Source organism: Mytilus californianus, unplaced genomic scaffold (genome assembly GCF_021869535.1).
Source record: "Mytilus californianus isolate M0D057914Y unplaced genomic scaffold, xbMytCali1.0.p SCAF_1, whole genome shotgun sequence".
NCBI lineage: Eukaryota > Metazoa > Mollusca > Bivalvia > Mytilida > Mytilidae > Mytilus > Mytilus californianus.
In genome coordinates this window covers 11,348,850-11,364,467 of record NW_026262581.1, presented here as the reverse complement: position 1 = coordinate 11,364,467, position 15,618 = coordinate 11,348,850, and the positions used below count along the sequence as shown (strand labels likewise).

The 15,618-nt window shown below is 30.4% G+C and overlaps 1 protein-coding gene across 12 annotated transcripts in view; it reads right to left on the bottom strand.

The window, feature by feature from the left end:
* Window positions 1–15,618, bottom strand: part of LOC127699199 (ankyrin repeat domain-containing protein 26-like) — a 111,778-nt gene that overhangs the window by 39,889 nt on the left and 56,271 nt on the right. For 9 of the 12 annotated variants that reach the window (XM_052203063.1, XM_052203130.1, XM_052202994.1 and 6 more), the window contains exons 27-34: window positions 11,214–11,342; window positions 7,123–7,298; window positions 5,486–5,618; window positions 4,493–4,672; window positions 3,143–3,227; window positions 2,891–2,920; window positions 1,397–1,537; window positions 947–958 (exon numbers count right to left, since the gene is read on the bottom strand). In XM_052203063.1, the coding sequence (XP_052059023.1) occupies window positions 947–958; window positions 1,397–1,537; window positions 2,891–2,920; window positions 3,143–3,227; window positions 4,493–4,672; window positions 5,486–5,618; window positions 7,123–7,298; window positions 11,214–11,342 (886 nt within the window). The remainder of the gene's footprint in view (window positions 1–946; window positions 959–1,396; window positions 1,538–2,890; window positions 2,921–3,142; window positions 3,228–4,492; window positions 4,673–5,485; window positions 5,619–7,122; window positions 7,299–11,213; window positions 11,343–15,618) is intronic. The other 3 variants (XM_052203045.1, XM_052203458.1, XM_052203034.1) reach the window with 2 other exon arrangements.

The following is a 15,618-nucleotide window of genomic DNA, read 5'->3' as shown; positions in this document are numbered from 1 at the left end:
TGCTGATATCACCATTTACTACTTCTCTTGATATGACTCAAACTTGAATATGATGAGTAAATTTAAGCATTTGTCATTTTCTAAAGCAAGTAACATTTTCAACGTTCATACTCTCTACTTACTAAAAGGAGACTACAAAATATGTTATTCTAAAAGCAGCATAAAAAAGGGGGATGTTAATGACAGAAAAATGCAAAAATGGCAAAAAAGATAATGATGATGGACATAAATACAAAAGCAAACCACCTCACAACAGCTCAAGTGTGTTTTAGAAAGTTAAGATATGAGTAATATTCACTCTGACAAATATTAGATGTTATTCTACAGATCAAAAAAAAAAAACAAACAAAAAACCCCCCAAAAAACCCTTACAAAGTAATGACCTTGCCCTTGCGGACATATGTTCCAACCTTTCAAGCAACACTCTCTCTCTGGTAGTGGGTAACAATATTATCAAGCATCATTCATATCCTTAAAGGCATTCACAAGTTCTTACTTTGAAACAACTTTGTATAATTGAAACTATATGTATGTGACATTTTTCCTTACTCACAGACATTTGCTAAACAACCTGTAGTGGTTGGCAACAATAAGATCAGGTATCATTAATATCCTAATGTTTAAAAGTTCTGGGTTGGACACAACTTAATAATTTTGTATATGGAGATGTAAAGTTGACCTTGGAGACAGATATTCCTACCTTACTTGCTACCCCAACCCTGCTAGTGGGGTACATTAATACCAAGCATCATTAATGTTTTTCAAGGCATTCAAAAGTTATGAACCAAACATGACTTACACATAATCCCCTAACTTTATTGTTGGGGGGTTAGAGTTCATTCAGCAAACTAATAACTAATTTTGGCAAATACAGATCTATACTAATTTCTTTACAAACTGACTTAGTTAGATGTCAAACTACTATCATTATTGTGCATAAGCTTACCGGTACACTTTCCTAAAAATATCATATTGTGTTATAAATATACAAAAGAAGAGTTTAAGAAGAGTTCTTTACATGCATTACAATTTTGGCACAAAACAGTAATTTTAACAGTTAAATGTACTTTTAATGTCTGTTATATTTGTTTTTCTTAAATTGTTTTGTTATGAATTAGGCCAATAGTTTTCTCAATTGAACTGTTTCACATTTTTCATTTCCGTGCCTTTTATAGACGACTATATGGTATTGGTTTTTCTCATCGATGAAGGCCATATGGTTGCCTATAATTGCTTCCATCCACTTCATTTGAACTTTGGTGGATAGTTGTCTCATTGGCAATCATACCACATCTCCTTATTTCTATATTTTAACATACTTAATGCTAATATCTCCATTAAAGGCACAAAAGATAAATGTTTGGTTTTAAAAGCTTTTTTTACAACTGAACCTTACTTGTTTAGAAGCAATTTCTGCCTGTTTGAACTGTAGCTGTTCATGAAGACGGTGTTGTTCCTCATTAATCTGCTCCTGCATTTGTCGTGCATTCTTCTCGTGTTGTGCTTGTTGCTGGTATTCCTCTTTTTCCTCTTCAAGCTAACAACAATAATTTAACATATGCATGGAATGTTATGAGATGAATAAAGATACAATGTAAATTCTTTTTAAAGCTTCATTCCCTTCCAAATTCCTATGGTAAGCAAATATTCAGAAGTCAAAGAATTCTCATATATATCTTATTTCTTGGTACTTTTTGTAATATGTATGTAATCATTTTCAAAATAGAACATAAAATCATTGACTTTTAACAGACAATATCAAAACTTCAATATGCATCCTAAAAATATTTCACATTACTGAGCATTAAGTATTTCATTATAATGAAATCAGCGTGTGTGGAAATTCTCAATATTGTCTGTATGGTAATCCATGGGTAACCACCACCTTCTCAAAATAACAGTTGGGTCAATATTCGTTTATTTAGCACATGTATTTACTGCAAGTAGATTTACAGATGACTTTCACCAAAGATCTAGGTAAAAAGTTGTCATTAGGACAGTGATTAAAGTTTGATCATCAACAAGGTCACAGAAAAAAAGTTAATGTCAAAATCAGACAAAACAGCTATGCTCATCTTCATCAATCTAAGTATATAAATGTGATAGTAATTCATTATACGAGGACATGTTGACCCTTATAGCAGTCCAAAGTAAGAGGTCAAAGGCCAAGCTAAAGAAAACAAACTAAAACTATGCTGACAGTTTCATGTCAACATTATAAAGACCATATGCATCAAATTATGTGATGTACAAAGACCAAGATTTGATGATAACCATTTGAGTTTCAAGGTCAGAGGTCAAAATCTAAAAAGTCAATTTACAGCAGAAGATTGTCATAACAAAAATGTGGGGCTTGAAATGCAAAATATATTTTATAAAGTCAGAGAATGCTTGGTAAATCATCAATTTTTTTATTCAATGCAATACAATTATTTTTTGTTATTAGTAAGTATCAAAATAATAAAATTAGGTACCAACTTAGTATTAAACACATTTCTTTAACCTTGAAAATTGATTATTATAAATGAATTCACAGCAAATTTGTAAATAAAAGCTTTTCACTTTGGCATTATAAAATGATTCAATAATTTTCAATAATAAGTACGTTGGTATACCCGAGACACTGGTAGATAATTTGAAACACGGAACACATATTTTGGAAGATCTGTAGGGAAATTAGTCTTTAGATCAATGTATAAGCACACAGATTAGAAACCAACAAACAGTCCCATGGTTTTTACATTATATTTCCAGAGGTTAAACACTCAAAAATTCACATCACAAGCAAAAATAAATTTGATCATTTTTTAATGAAGATGAAATTGTCAATGTTTTATTTAAAATATGAGGTTCAGATGCATGCTTGGAGAAATTTTCTGAAAATTACCACCTTTTTCTTTTTCTCAATGGAATCTCTCATCTACAAGATTGTCAATATCTATTACCAAACTTACAACTTGAAAAGAAGAAAGTAATTTTAAAATCTAGGGATAATATATAGAAATGTGGGTAAAAGAATTATTAAACAATATCAGGCTGAATTTATTCATCAGAATTTACTCTATTTGTTTTATTTTCTATCGAAATATTTTGGACAAAATTTTTGAAGTTCTCTGTGTTGAAATAAAGGAAGGCAACTCACCTGTTTAATTGAGTTGTTGGCAGATCTGAGCTCCATTTGTAAATTTCTCATCTGTAATTCTGCTGCCTGTTTGGCTTCAATCTCACTGTATATGATAAATTGGTTTATTAAGCAACATACTATTGATATTATAATTTATCATATACTTATAGCAAATAACATATAATTTTTACAGTTTGATAACAGCATTGAATTTACGTGAATTCCATATTTTTCCGAAATGGTGTTTAGCGGGCTAATATGAAAAATTTATCACATGCTTCAATTATTACCACATGCCTTTCCGTAACGTTATCGCATGGCATTCTGGCGATACTCAGCAAATTCTGGAAAATACACCTCAATGATACGTTTTAAGTGAAAAACATTACAATTAAAGTAGGGTACAAAACAATTATTACGATACAGGATAATATATTATGTAAAATAAAAAATAAAAAAATAAAAAATGATCAAATAAATGCATTTTTAAAAGTTTCCAGCATAATTTAGAAAGTTACTTTACAAATGTTTTTACAAATTTTTCCAAACAGTGTTCATTATGTTTTGTTGATTTTTTTTTATCGTCAATATAAAAATATATCATGCTGTTGTTTTTTTTCTCTCTGTTGAGGCATATGTTAGAAAGATTTCATATCGGATGTACTACATTTGGCGTCCGACGTCCGTAAACTTTTCACTTTTTGAACTTCTAGGTGAGAACCACTAAAAAGGATCAATATATTAAACTGTTATTTTTCTCTTTTGTTGAAGCATATGATAAAAAGATCATAACATGTCATTTTTCATATCAGATGTATTATCAGCCCTCGAGCCTTCAGCTCTTGGGTTGATATTGAACCTTGGGCTGATAATACATCTGATATGAAAAATGCTATGTAATAATCTGATAATATTTCATAGAGAGTGGAAATTTATTGATAACTTGACAAAAAAAACATAGCACAAAATTAACTTTAAATAAGTTTACAAAATATTTTTTTGTCCGTTCTAAATGTAGCAGGAGGAATATATTTTTATTTTGTCTAATTTTTGTCTAATTTTTGTTTACCTTTGCACTGTGTGTGGCATTTTTCTTAAGTGAACTACGAATTATTCAAATGTATAAGCAGAGCGAGTTGCTTATCCTTAATGCTTAATACAAACATTTAAGAAAGTTTGAAGGCTCTGTGTTGAAAACATTAGGATAAGTTGATTACACAAAATGGGCACCCTCCATTAAGAAAAGTGCAGACAATAGACCCGGTTTCACAATCCAGAAAAAAAACCAGCAAATCCGAAGTTGCACATTAAATGTTTATGCAAACATTCTTTCTTTTCCTATTTTTATCTAAATTTTAGTAAATTGACCTAGTATACTGTTCTTCTTTTTTGTTGAGCTGGTCTTTTGTTTTTGACAGCAATGTCTCAGCATTTTTCCTCATTTCTGATTCTTCACTAAGTTTATAGTCTAAATTCCTGATTCTGGTTTCCAAATCCAGCTTCTCCTGCTCCAAATTAGACCTCTGTTGATTGAGGCCATCAGCCTTCCTATAATACAAAACACACAATTTGAAAAAAAAGTTTGTTTTTTTATAATACAAATTAAAAGAGTATTTCTGGTTTTGTTTGGTTTTTTTTTTAGGGGGAGGGCTTCAGAAGTTCACCCTTTTACAAGACTTTGCATTCTGCATTCTCTTATAAGACTCTGGCCATTCAGCTTATAAGTCTTCTTTTTTGTACTTTGTACTATGAATAAAAGGAAAGTGACATCAAGAAGTCAACATTCATCATAAACAATAGACTATAGTGTTTAGACCATATGACACCCCATCAAAGATAATGTTGTGTCAGAGTAAATTAATAAGTATCTGCACAATGATTGATCCTATGTTAACTGGAAAAGGTCTTTGCAAAGCAAGTGTGATGTCCTCAGCAAATATTGGAAATCTTGGGAAATAATTTTCACTGGGTAAATTTCTTTGGAAGATTTCAACAGGTTTTTTACATTTTTTTCCTTCTATGGAACATTACATTTGTCAAAAATATAACCGTTTGCTCATTTTTTCCAAAGATATAATAATTACCCACCATTCTAATTAAGGTCCAGGCTTAACAGAATGTACTAAACATTTGCCATCTGCAGCAAGTTTTGAACTGGACAAAAATACAAAACTTTAATGCAAACCAAAAAAAACACCAGCACTGACAATTTTCCAGACTTGGGAGAGGCACATTGGGTTGGTGTTAAACTGGTTTATTGAGTCAACCCTTCCCTCGTTTTCTATACAGTTACATTTAACCTGTTAATATGGTGGCCTTTTTTTGGTGAAGGGTATCAGTTATGTTCCCCTGATGACTTACTTTTGAAGTTCATTTTTTTCTTTAAATAAAGATTTATATTTGTTTTCCATTGTTATTCTTGCATTCCTTTCATGATCAAGTCGTTTATTCTGTTCATGCATATGGTCCTGAAGTTTCAGCACTGTTCCTGGGTCTGCAACATAAACATGAGAAAGATTACAACTACAAGCTAACAAGTTGAAATGTTTCCATTGTGCATACAATAACAAGACCATTCATTTCACTTTAGAAGCACTAACTTTTTAAAAATATACACTTTATACATAAATACATTTTGTATAAGTCAAATATAAAACAAATAAAAAAAAGAACAATATCATGCACATTTATAACTAAATCAATACATTAATTCAATGCAAAAATGATTTCAACTTATAACAAGAATCTGAGTCCATAAAACACCATGCCCCACTTGCACTCTATTAACATGGTCAGTGGACTGAAATAGGGGTACACAAATGCAACCTAAAAATGCTTCATACATATAGGACCTGAATCATCAAAAAAATAAATTAAGAAGTCATTCTTTGCTTTTCAACTTAAAACAAGAAGCTCTGCCCATAGGACACTGTGCACACTTGCAGTATATTTCAATGTTCAGTAAACTTTGAAATAGGGGTCAAAACATCATAATGAACATGTGAACAAAGTTTCAAATTGATTTGATCACAACTAACTAACTTAACCAAAAATTTAAATATAACAAGCATTCTGAGAGTATTGCATAGCAATACATAGTCCCCTACCAGTTAAAAATTCATTGTACTGGAACAAAATGCTAACTTGATCTATAACTTGTCATGGTGTAAACTATATAACAAATGTCAAGTCAATAACTTCAATCATGACGAAAAAAAGTGTGGAAAACTGATTATTTTAGTGAATTTCTAAGTCCAAGGACCATAACTCTGCACAAAATCATTGGACTGGAACAAAATTTCAAACTTGATCTGTAACTTGTCATGATAAAACTATATACTAATTATCAAATCAATATCTTCAAGCATGACGAAAAAAAGTGTGGAAAACTGATTATTTGAGTGAATTTTCTAAGTCCAAGGACCATAACTCTGCACAAAATCATCAGACCAAAACAAATTTCAAACTTGATCTGTAACTTGTCATGATAAAAACAATATACCAGATATCAAATCAATATCTTCAAGCACGAAGAAAAAAACTGTGGAAAACTGATTATTTTAGTAAATTACTAAGTCCAAGGACCATAACTCTGCACAAAATCATTGGACTGGAACAAAATTTGAACTTGATCTGTAACTTGTCATGATAAAACTATATACCAATTATCAAATCAATATCTTCAAGCATGACGAAAAAAAGTGTGGAAAACTGATTATTTGAGTGAATTTTCTAAGTCCAAGGACCATAACTCTGCACAAAATCATCAGACCAAAACAAAATTTAAACTTGACCTGTAACTTGTCATGATAAAATAATATACCAAATATCAAATCAATATCTTCAAGCGCGATGAAAAAAAGTGTGGAAAACTGATTTGCCAGACTGACGGATGGACAGACAGACAGACAGACAGAGTGCGTCGGTATAGGACTAATTATTAAATATTCTAATAAATACTATTTCTAGAACATAAAATTTTTAATTGTAAATATTACCACTGAGATTCATATTTGCGAGAATGTCTTTCCCATATGGTGTGTTTGGTTGGTAAGTCATACTGTCATCGACTTCTGTGGAGGTCAGGGAGATAAGGTCATCATCGAAAAAACCATTATATTTGTATGCACTGTAACTGGATGGGAGAGTCCGCAGATATGATCCCATATCCTGCCTGAAAAATAGAAAATCAAGGTCAGACATTCTCAGATAATTTCATAGATTGTTACAAATCCTTCCAAAATAAATGCTGTTTGAGTTTAGGGATGATAAAAACATATTCCCTTGAAATAATGTGAATCTACTATCATTTAGAATTATGACAAATGATTTCACAAGAAAATGTATAAACCTGAAGTACATAAAAATATGTTTACATTTCAGTTTATTGGAAATGACAATCTAATATAAAAATTCATAAGGGTTCCGCGGAACCCAGTGTCTCGCCTACTTTTTCTGTTAATTGCAGGCTCAACAAAAATGAGGAAGTAAATCAATAAAAATATTCCACTTGATACTATCTTTTGATTGTAAGAAGCTTCTGTCCAAGTTTGGTAAAAATCAAGGATAGTTTATGAATCTAATAAATGTTTAAAAACTTTAACTGCAGACTGAATGTAATGTTAACTGGGAGAAAACAAAATTTCCTTCTAGATACTAGCTTTTGATCATAAACAAGCTTCTGTCCAAGTTTGGTACAAATCCAAAATAGTATAAGAAAGTTATTAAAATTTTAAAAACATTAACCACAGAGTGAATGTGTTGTTTCTTGGCAGAAAATCTAAGTCCATTTAAAAGAAAAATACGGAAAAAATGGATTTATTTTTTTACAAAATTTCCTTCTAGATACTAGCTTTTGATCATAAACAAGCTTCTGTCCAAGTTTGGTACAAATCCAAAATAGTATGAGAAAGTTATTAAAATTTTAAAAACTTTAACCACAGAGTGAATGTGTTGTTTCCTGGCAGAAAATCTAAGTCCATTTAAAAGTAAAATAAGGAAAAAATGGATTTATTTTTTTACAAAATTTACTTCTGGATACTATCTTATGATCATAAACAAGCTTCTGTCCAAGTTTGGTACAAACCCAGGATAGTTTAAGAAAGTTATTAAAATTTTAAAAACTTTAACCACAGAGTGAATGTAATATTTCCTGGCAGAAAAACTAAGTCCATTTATAAGTAAAATACGGAAAAAATGGAATTTTATTTTTACAAAATTTACTTCTGGATACTATCTTTTGATCATAAACAAGCTTCTGTCCAAGTTTGGTAGAAATCCAGGATAGTTTAAGAAAGTTATTAAAATTTCAAAAACTTTAACCACAGAGTGAATATTTGTGGACGCCGCAGACGACAACGACGACGGAATGTAGGATCGCTATGTCTCGCTTTTTCGACTAAAGTCGAAGGCTCGACAAAAATAAATAGAGATGTGATATGATTGCCAATGAGACTACTATCCACCAGAGTAAAAATGAAGTAGTAGTAAGCAATTATAGGCCACTTTACGGCCTTCAACAATTAGAATAAATTGCTTTGCCGAGCGCAGCTGGATACGACTGCAGAGGGCCAACCATGAACAGTTGGGGCAAAAATGGACGCAATATTCGCGCTTGATACAGTCTGAATTTGGATTGTAATTAAATATTTGACACATTATAGGTTTCTGACACAGAATAACTGTAATCAAAGAACTTAGAATTGGTTATATGATTTGAATTTATATTCATTTTTTTTTGCTTTTGTGCAATACACTATGCTGTTGCGAATTGACCCCCCCCCCCCCCCTTTTTTTTGCAAAAAAAAAAAAAAAAAAAAAAAATTTGATGAAATTTTCTTTTTATTTTTTGAAATCTGAAATGAGAAAAAAATGTCCCCTCCCCCACAATTTCTTTTTCACCTCCCCCACTTTTTAAAAAAAAATTTCCCTCGAGATATGGTCATAATCTCAATTCAAATTTCCAATGGAGTTTGCAACCATAATTACCCATTTAAATACATCATAAAAGTCTTAAAATAGAAAATGACATACATAATCATGGTTAAAATTAATATTCCTTAATCAGCATTTTTAATAGTAACTTCTAAAAATAAATTGACAGCTAATCACCTCAAGACAATACAACATTTCTTTATACAAAATTTAAAAGCAGTGTAAGGGAGGTAATCCAAACATAACATTGTACCTTTAATTGACCATTAACCAGGAAACCCTTGTTTTTCACCCTTTTTTGCCCCTTATTCCTAAACAGTTTGAGCCATAACCCCCCATAGCCAATCCTAACCATCCCTTTGTGGTATGGAAACTTGTGGTCTAATTACAGAGAGATCCATACACCTTTCCACAAGTTATTGTCTGGAAACTAGAAACATGCTTATTTGGGCCCCTTTTTGGCCCCTAATTCCTAAACTGTTAGGACCATAACCCCCAAAATCAATCCCAACCTTCCTTTTGTGGTTATAAACCTTGTGTTTAAATTTCATAGATTTCTATTTACATGTACTAAAGTTATTGTCTGGAAACCAAATGTCTTCGGACGACGACGATGAATACCAATATACAACCGCAAAATTTTTTGCAGTCGTATAAAAACCCATGCTGTATAGTCGGTTATAAAAAGGACCTGACATGAAAAATGTGAAACAATTCAAGCAAGAAAACTAAAGGGACTTTTAGATTAAGCACAACGTGAATTTTAGTAATGATTGAAATTTAAAATTTTTTTTATTAAAAAATAAAATTGATATTAGTGTAAGGTTACATTCATCAGTTCAAATGGCATCTTTCAAAGAGCAAATTCTTCACTCCTCACAACTTTATAGGATATTCTGTTATTGAATGATATAACTTGTCTCCCAACAATTCTTACCAGATGTATCAGATAGTTTTCTCATAAAGGAAAAGAGAACTACTTTTGCAAAAACTATTTTGTATTTTATTAACAAAGGGATCAGGAAATGGCTAATGAGCAGGAACACTGAACAGAGAGAAGTTGTTCAGGATAGCAGTGCAGAACAAAATATAAAATCCAATAGACTTTTTTGGGATATATCAGGTTCACAAATCTTTGCATCAAAAATGGATCAAAGCTTCACAACTTTTTACACACAAAATTAAAGTGACTGCTCCTACAATCATACACACATCTTCTTTACTAGTGAGGACGATAAGAACAGAACAATTGTCTCAATGAGATGCACAACATATTATCTTACTTGACCCTAACCTAACCTATCCCTAATTTGGCATAAAGTACAGGGACCACTTAGTAAAAGAAGGCCATAAATGATATCATCAGAATAGTGACTAGTGTACACTTAGGTTATCAAAGAAAAAAATAAATAATAACAAGCAATCAGCAGTGTAAACAACATTTCATTCATAACCACACAACATTTACTTTCAGCCTATCACCCTGCTGATACTTTTATCAACCAACCTCATGCACTTTTTATGCTGCCATTACTCTGTTTACATAGTTTCCATAGTAAAAATACGGGAAAATAAGCTCAAACAACATGCAGAAATTAAAATTTAATCATCACTATAGATGACGTCATCATCAACTTTACTGTGACGTCATGATTATCTGTGCTCAGGAAAGTGTGATGTCACAATGCTCAAATGCATACAGTGACAAAGATTATTTTATACTTGTTTCAGATTTTACTCAATTTTTTTCAGATATCAACCAATGTTCTTGCAACTTGGCAAATCAATCTAATTCAAGTTTTTTTAATTTAATGAAGAGCTGTTTAAAATATCTGTTGTTACCAAATTTGCTCAGGTGAAACTCAAGTGAACTTATATTAAAAGGCTGCTTCATAAAGGTATTATTGTATTCAATTCCCAACAAATGTTTGTCTATCAATAATTCCAGGTGATCTGATTAGTTGCAAAAAAATTAGTCAACACCTTCTGTATTAATTCAGTTTATTACAATACACCACATTTCCAAATAAACAATTTGACTTTTATCTAATCAATTTGTTTTTAATAAAATAAATATTTCAAATAATTTAGAATAAAAAAAAAAAAAAATATGAAACAAAAGGTCTTGATTTTGAAACCACAATAAACGCCATACCTTTCAGGATCAGCAACATGATCCATATCAACGGACTCATCGTCATCATCAGCTGTTATATCTATACTTTCTAGAGACATTGGTCGCCTTTTCTGTTCTTTTGAAGAGTCAATAGATTTCTCTACATCACTGGGGAAAAATAAATAAAATTGTGCAAATTATAATACAACATACATGCATAAAAAAGTAGGTGAACACTTGTAAATCAAATAACTTTTTAAGATTCTGACTCGGGACATGGGTAAAAAGTCATATGCCAACAGGCATTCGAAACATGCTTTTTTTTTAATCTTATAGTATACATTTTCAAAAGAATGATTTTATGTTTAATTTTGGTCAGATTTGTATTAAATCTTTAGAACCATTTACAGTGCCCTAGTTTAATTAGTAGTAATTTTATTTTCATTAATAATTTTAATAAACTTAAATAAATAACAATGTGTTAAAATAATCAGAAACCAAATTAAAAAAAATTGAATTCTTTTCAACAAATGCCTACCTTGTTAACCTTAATGACCAGTAAGACAATGATTTACCATATTTTCATTTCATGAATAATTATTTTATACAAAAATTTCAGAACTAAACACAACAACAAATATTTAATATCAGTAGAAAATTCAATACTTTACTCAAATAAGGTATTTGGTCATGTACTTAAAAGTTCATGAGATGAAATCCTAAACTATTTAGTTTAAAGATGGGTTTCATCAATTAAGTAACAAACTAGGACAATCCAAAACAAGAATGTGTCCATAGTACACGGATGCCCCACTCGCACTATCATTTTCTATGTTCAGCGGACCGTGAAATTGGGGTCAAAACTCTAATTTGGCACTAAAATTAGAAAGATCATATCATAGGGAACATGTGTACTAAGTTTCAAGTTGATTGGACTTCAACTTTATCAAAAACTACCTTGACCAAAAACTTTAACCTGAAGGGGGACAGACGGACGAACGAAGGGACGCACAGACCGAAAAACATAATGCCCCTCCACTATCTTAGGTGGGGCATAAAAATACTTTACCTGGCCTATGTCCACAAGTAATAATTATGTCACATATTGAATTTCAAAATACAAAGAATGTATTTGAAGGGAAAAAATCTTGATGTAAACATTCTGCATATGCACTAATATTTTACACTTTAACTAAATATTTTATTAAAGCATATTGCAGATTCAGTTATCTTTAATTTTCCAATAAGTTAAACACCCATTAAAATTTTAAATGAATCCATCAAAACATTTCTTTTAATATTTTTTTTTTTAGGTTGGATACCAAACATGTCTAGTGTCGATTTCAGGTCTAATTTTGTATCTTTTGTATCAAAATCAAATATTTACACAATTCATATATATTTGTAAATTGTTCAGAAAAAGGTAAAGTTACATTAACACCCTTGATTAAATTACAGTGACCATGACCATTTCAAAGGCCAGAAAAACCTCAATGAAATTTATATCATTAAACTATATATAAATAGTATAGGCCCATGTTTAAATAAATGATAAATAAACTTTGCATGTGTCAATAAGTAATTTAAGAATAAGGAGTGAAGTATATTTTGAAGGTTTATTTACATGTCAATCTGACCTAAGAAGCAACTTTGACATGTAAATCCTTAATTTGTACTTTATGTAAAAGGATAATCATTGCTTAATTTCTAAGGATGGGGGATATCAAGTGTCATCATGAACAGGGCTCTTTTTAAAAATAGATAGCTATAGTAGATTTGTTATTATGAATTTAAGTTTTAAAAAAAATAATCTGGTTATTTTCAAATCGAAGCAAATGTTAAAGTATGAAAAAAGAATATGTTTCCACAAGACATCATGTGCTGTTCACACTATCACAGTTCACTGAATTGCAGAATCTTGGTCAACCCAAATTGGTTTCTATTTAAAAAAGTTCATGTAAAAAGTTACAAGTTGATGTGACCACAACTACATGGTAAACTAGAACTATAACCTGAACATTAAAATTTAGGTTAAAACCATATTTTGGCATATTTTTTTTACAAAGTTCACATCATCTGATCATAATGAAAATGTGGACTAACGTTCAAGTTGCGTATACAACAAATTCATGGTGAATCAAAACTTTAACCTGATACAGGACAAACAGACAAACTATCTGACTAAAACACATATATTGACCCTATTAAACATAAGTGGGCATAAAGAAGGAGGAAAAAGATACCAAGGGGCTATAAAAAACCACATGTCAAAGATAACCAAGCAAATGCCATGTCCAAAAAGAAAAACGATAAAAAAGCAATCATGAACACAAAACACTGCAAAGAAAACTAAAGATTATAGCAATACAACAATATGCATTTCAATACAATAACTATAGTCTGACCAATGTGATTGTACAATTGATGATAAATGCATGATCACCAAGACTATAAAATTAAGTATATATAAACCATCTTTAACACAGTTATAAACTATGTCTTGTATAACTTGATCTTTTTTACCCTTTTACGAGAAAAAAATAAACTTCCAAAAAAAAATAAGAGAAAGAAGTTAGTGCAAGATTGCTATCTTATCTGTTAGGACTTTTTTTTAGGATTTCAAACTGAAGTAATTTCAAAGATTTCTCTTGTTTTTCTAAATGCTCCTCCAACAACTATAAATTAGCTGTTTATACCAAACATTTTGTTCTTCAATTAATATGTAGTATTTCTATCTTAACTGTGATGCAGTAATTCTTTTTTACCGAGATCATACTGCGATTATTCTATATTTACTAAGATTATATTGCAGTCATTCTATTTTTACTGAGATTATACTGCAGTCATTCTATTTTTACTGAGATTATACTGCAGTCATTCTATTTTTACTGAGATTATACTGCAGTCATTCTATTTTAACTGAGATTATACTGTGGTCATTCTATTTTTACTGAGATTATACTGCAGTCATTCTATTTTAACTGAGATTATACTGTGGTCATTCTATTTTTACTGAGATTATATTGCAGTCATTCTATTTTTACTGAGATTATACTGCAGTCATTCTATTTTTACTGAGATTATACTGCAGTCATTCTATTTGTTCTGAGATCATACTGATGTCATTCTATTTTCATAGAATAATTTTGATATTACCTTATATAAGAATGATATTATTATATCTACCTGAGATAACGATGTAATAATTCCATACATTTCACATCATCAGTGGAATAAGTAAGACCGTTATCCATATTGCATATAAGGTAATTTCTCAAGTCCACTTTGTTGCAACAGTTTATAAATTTTCAAAACTACTCAAACTAATGCCTTTTTATAAGAATGTTAAAACATAAAATTGTAATTTCAGATCTAAAAGGCTATTTTATACACCATCAATTTTCAATAGTCACAAAAAACATCTAATTGCTAACTTAACTGCAAAACTGACAATTGCACAAAAATTGAAATATCTTTGAAAACTCCTATTTCAATGGTACAGTTGATTATTTCTGATCCACACTCTACTCGAATTCCATTTCTGCCACCCATCAATGAAGTATCCTTTTAAAAATTCTTTTCTCGATTATTATGCCAACTTATTCAACTTCGTTACATTTTGGTTACATTGTAATATATTTCACATCTCAATAAACACATCTGAATTGAAAAATGAGGACTGTCATTAAAGATTTTGTCCTCTCAGTGGTGGTGATAACGGAAGATTATATGTTTTAATTCGATCCATGTTTCCCCGATAAAAAATGTGGATTTAAATCTCCAACAATGTCAACATGAAATTTGTCCCTATCATGAAATAGACACTAATTTATACAACAAATTACTGTCAAGAGATTGGAAGGCCTTTAGTCATCTCAAACTGCTTAAGCTGCTTTTCTTTTGAAAATAAATATAATAAAGTTTTGTTTTATTTGTGAAACTTCACGTAACAAACTGTCATTGACAAAAACATTATTGTATTATTTCATCACCTTTCTAATTAACTGGCCTACTAATTCCCATTCATTCTTCCTGGTATTAACAAACTGTTATTTCACAGTTATTACTACTTATAATCGCTAATCAAAATAATAAGCTAATAGTTTGCATTAAACAGGGGGAAGTAACTCCTATTATTGTTGTTGCAATTAATTTTATTTTCAATGACTTATTTCCACTTTGAAGTCTCTGACAAATAGCTTTTAGTCTGACCAAATATTTATATCCAACCAAATAATAATTACCTCTTGAACATCAAAATGTTCTATTTACCGATATTAATTATAAAAAAGGTATAAGGCTACAATGTTTCCATAGGTAAAAAGAAATATAACTAGAGGAAACTATTGATGATAGAAATATGTTTGAAAATTATGGGCTTAGCATAATGTAACAGGACAGATAAGTGCCCATTATGATACATTTTATTAAAGTTTCAAAAATA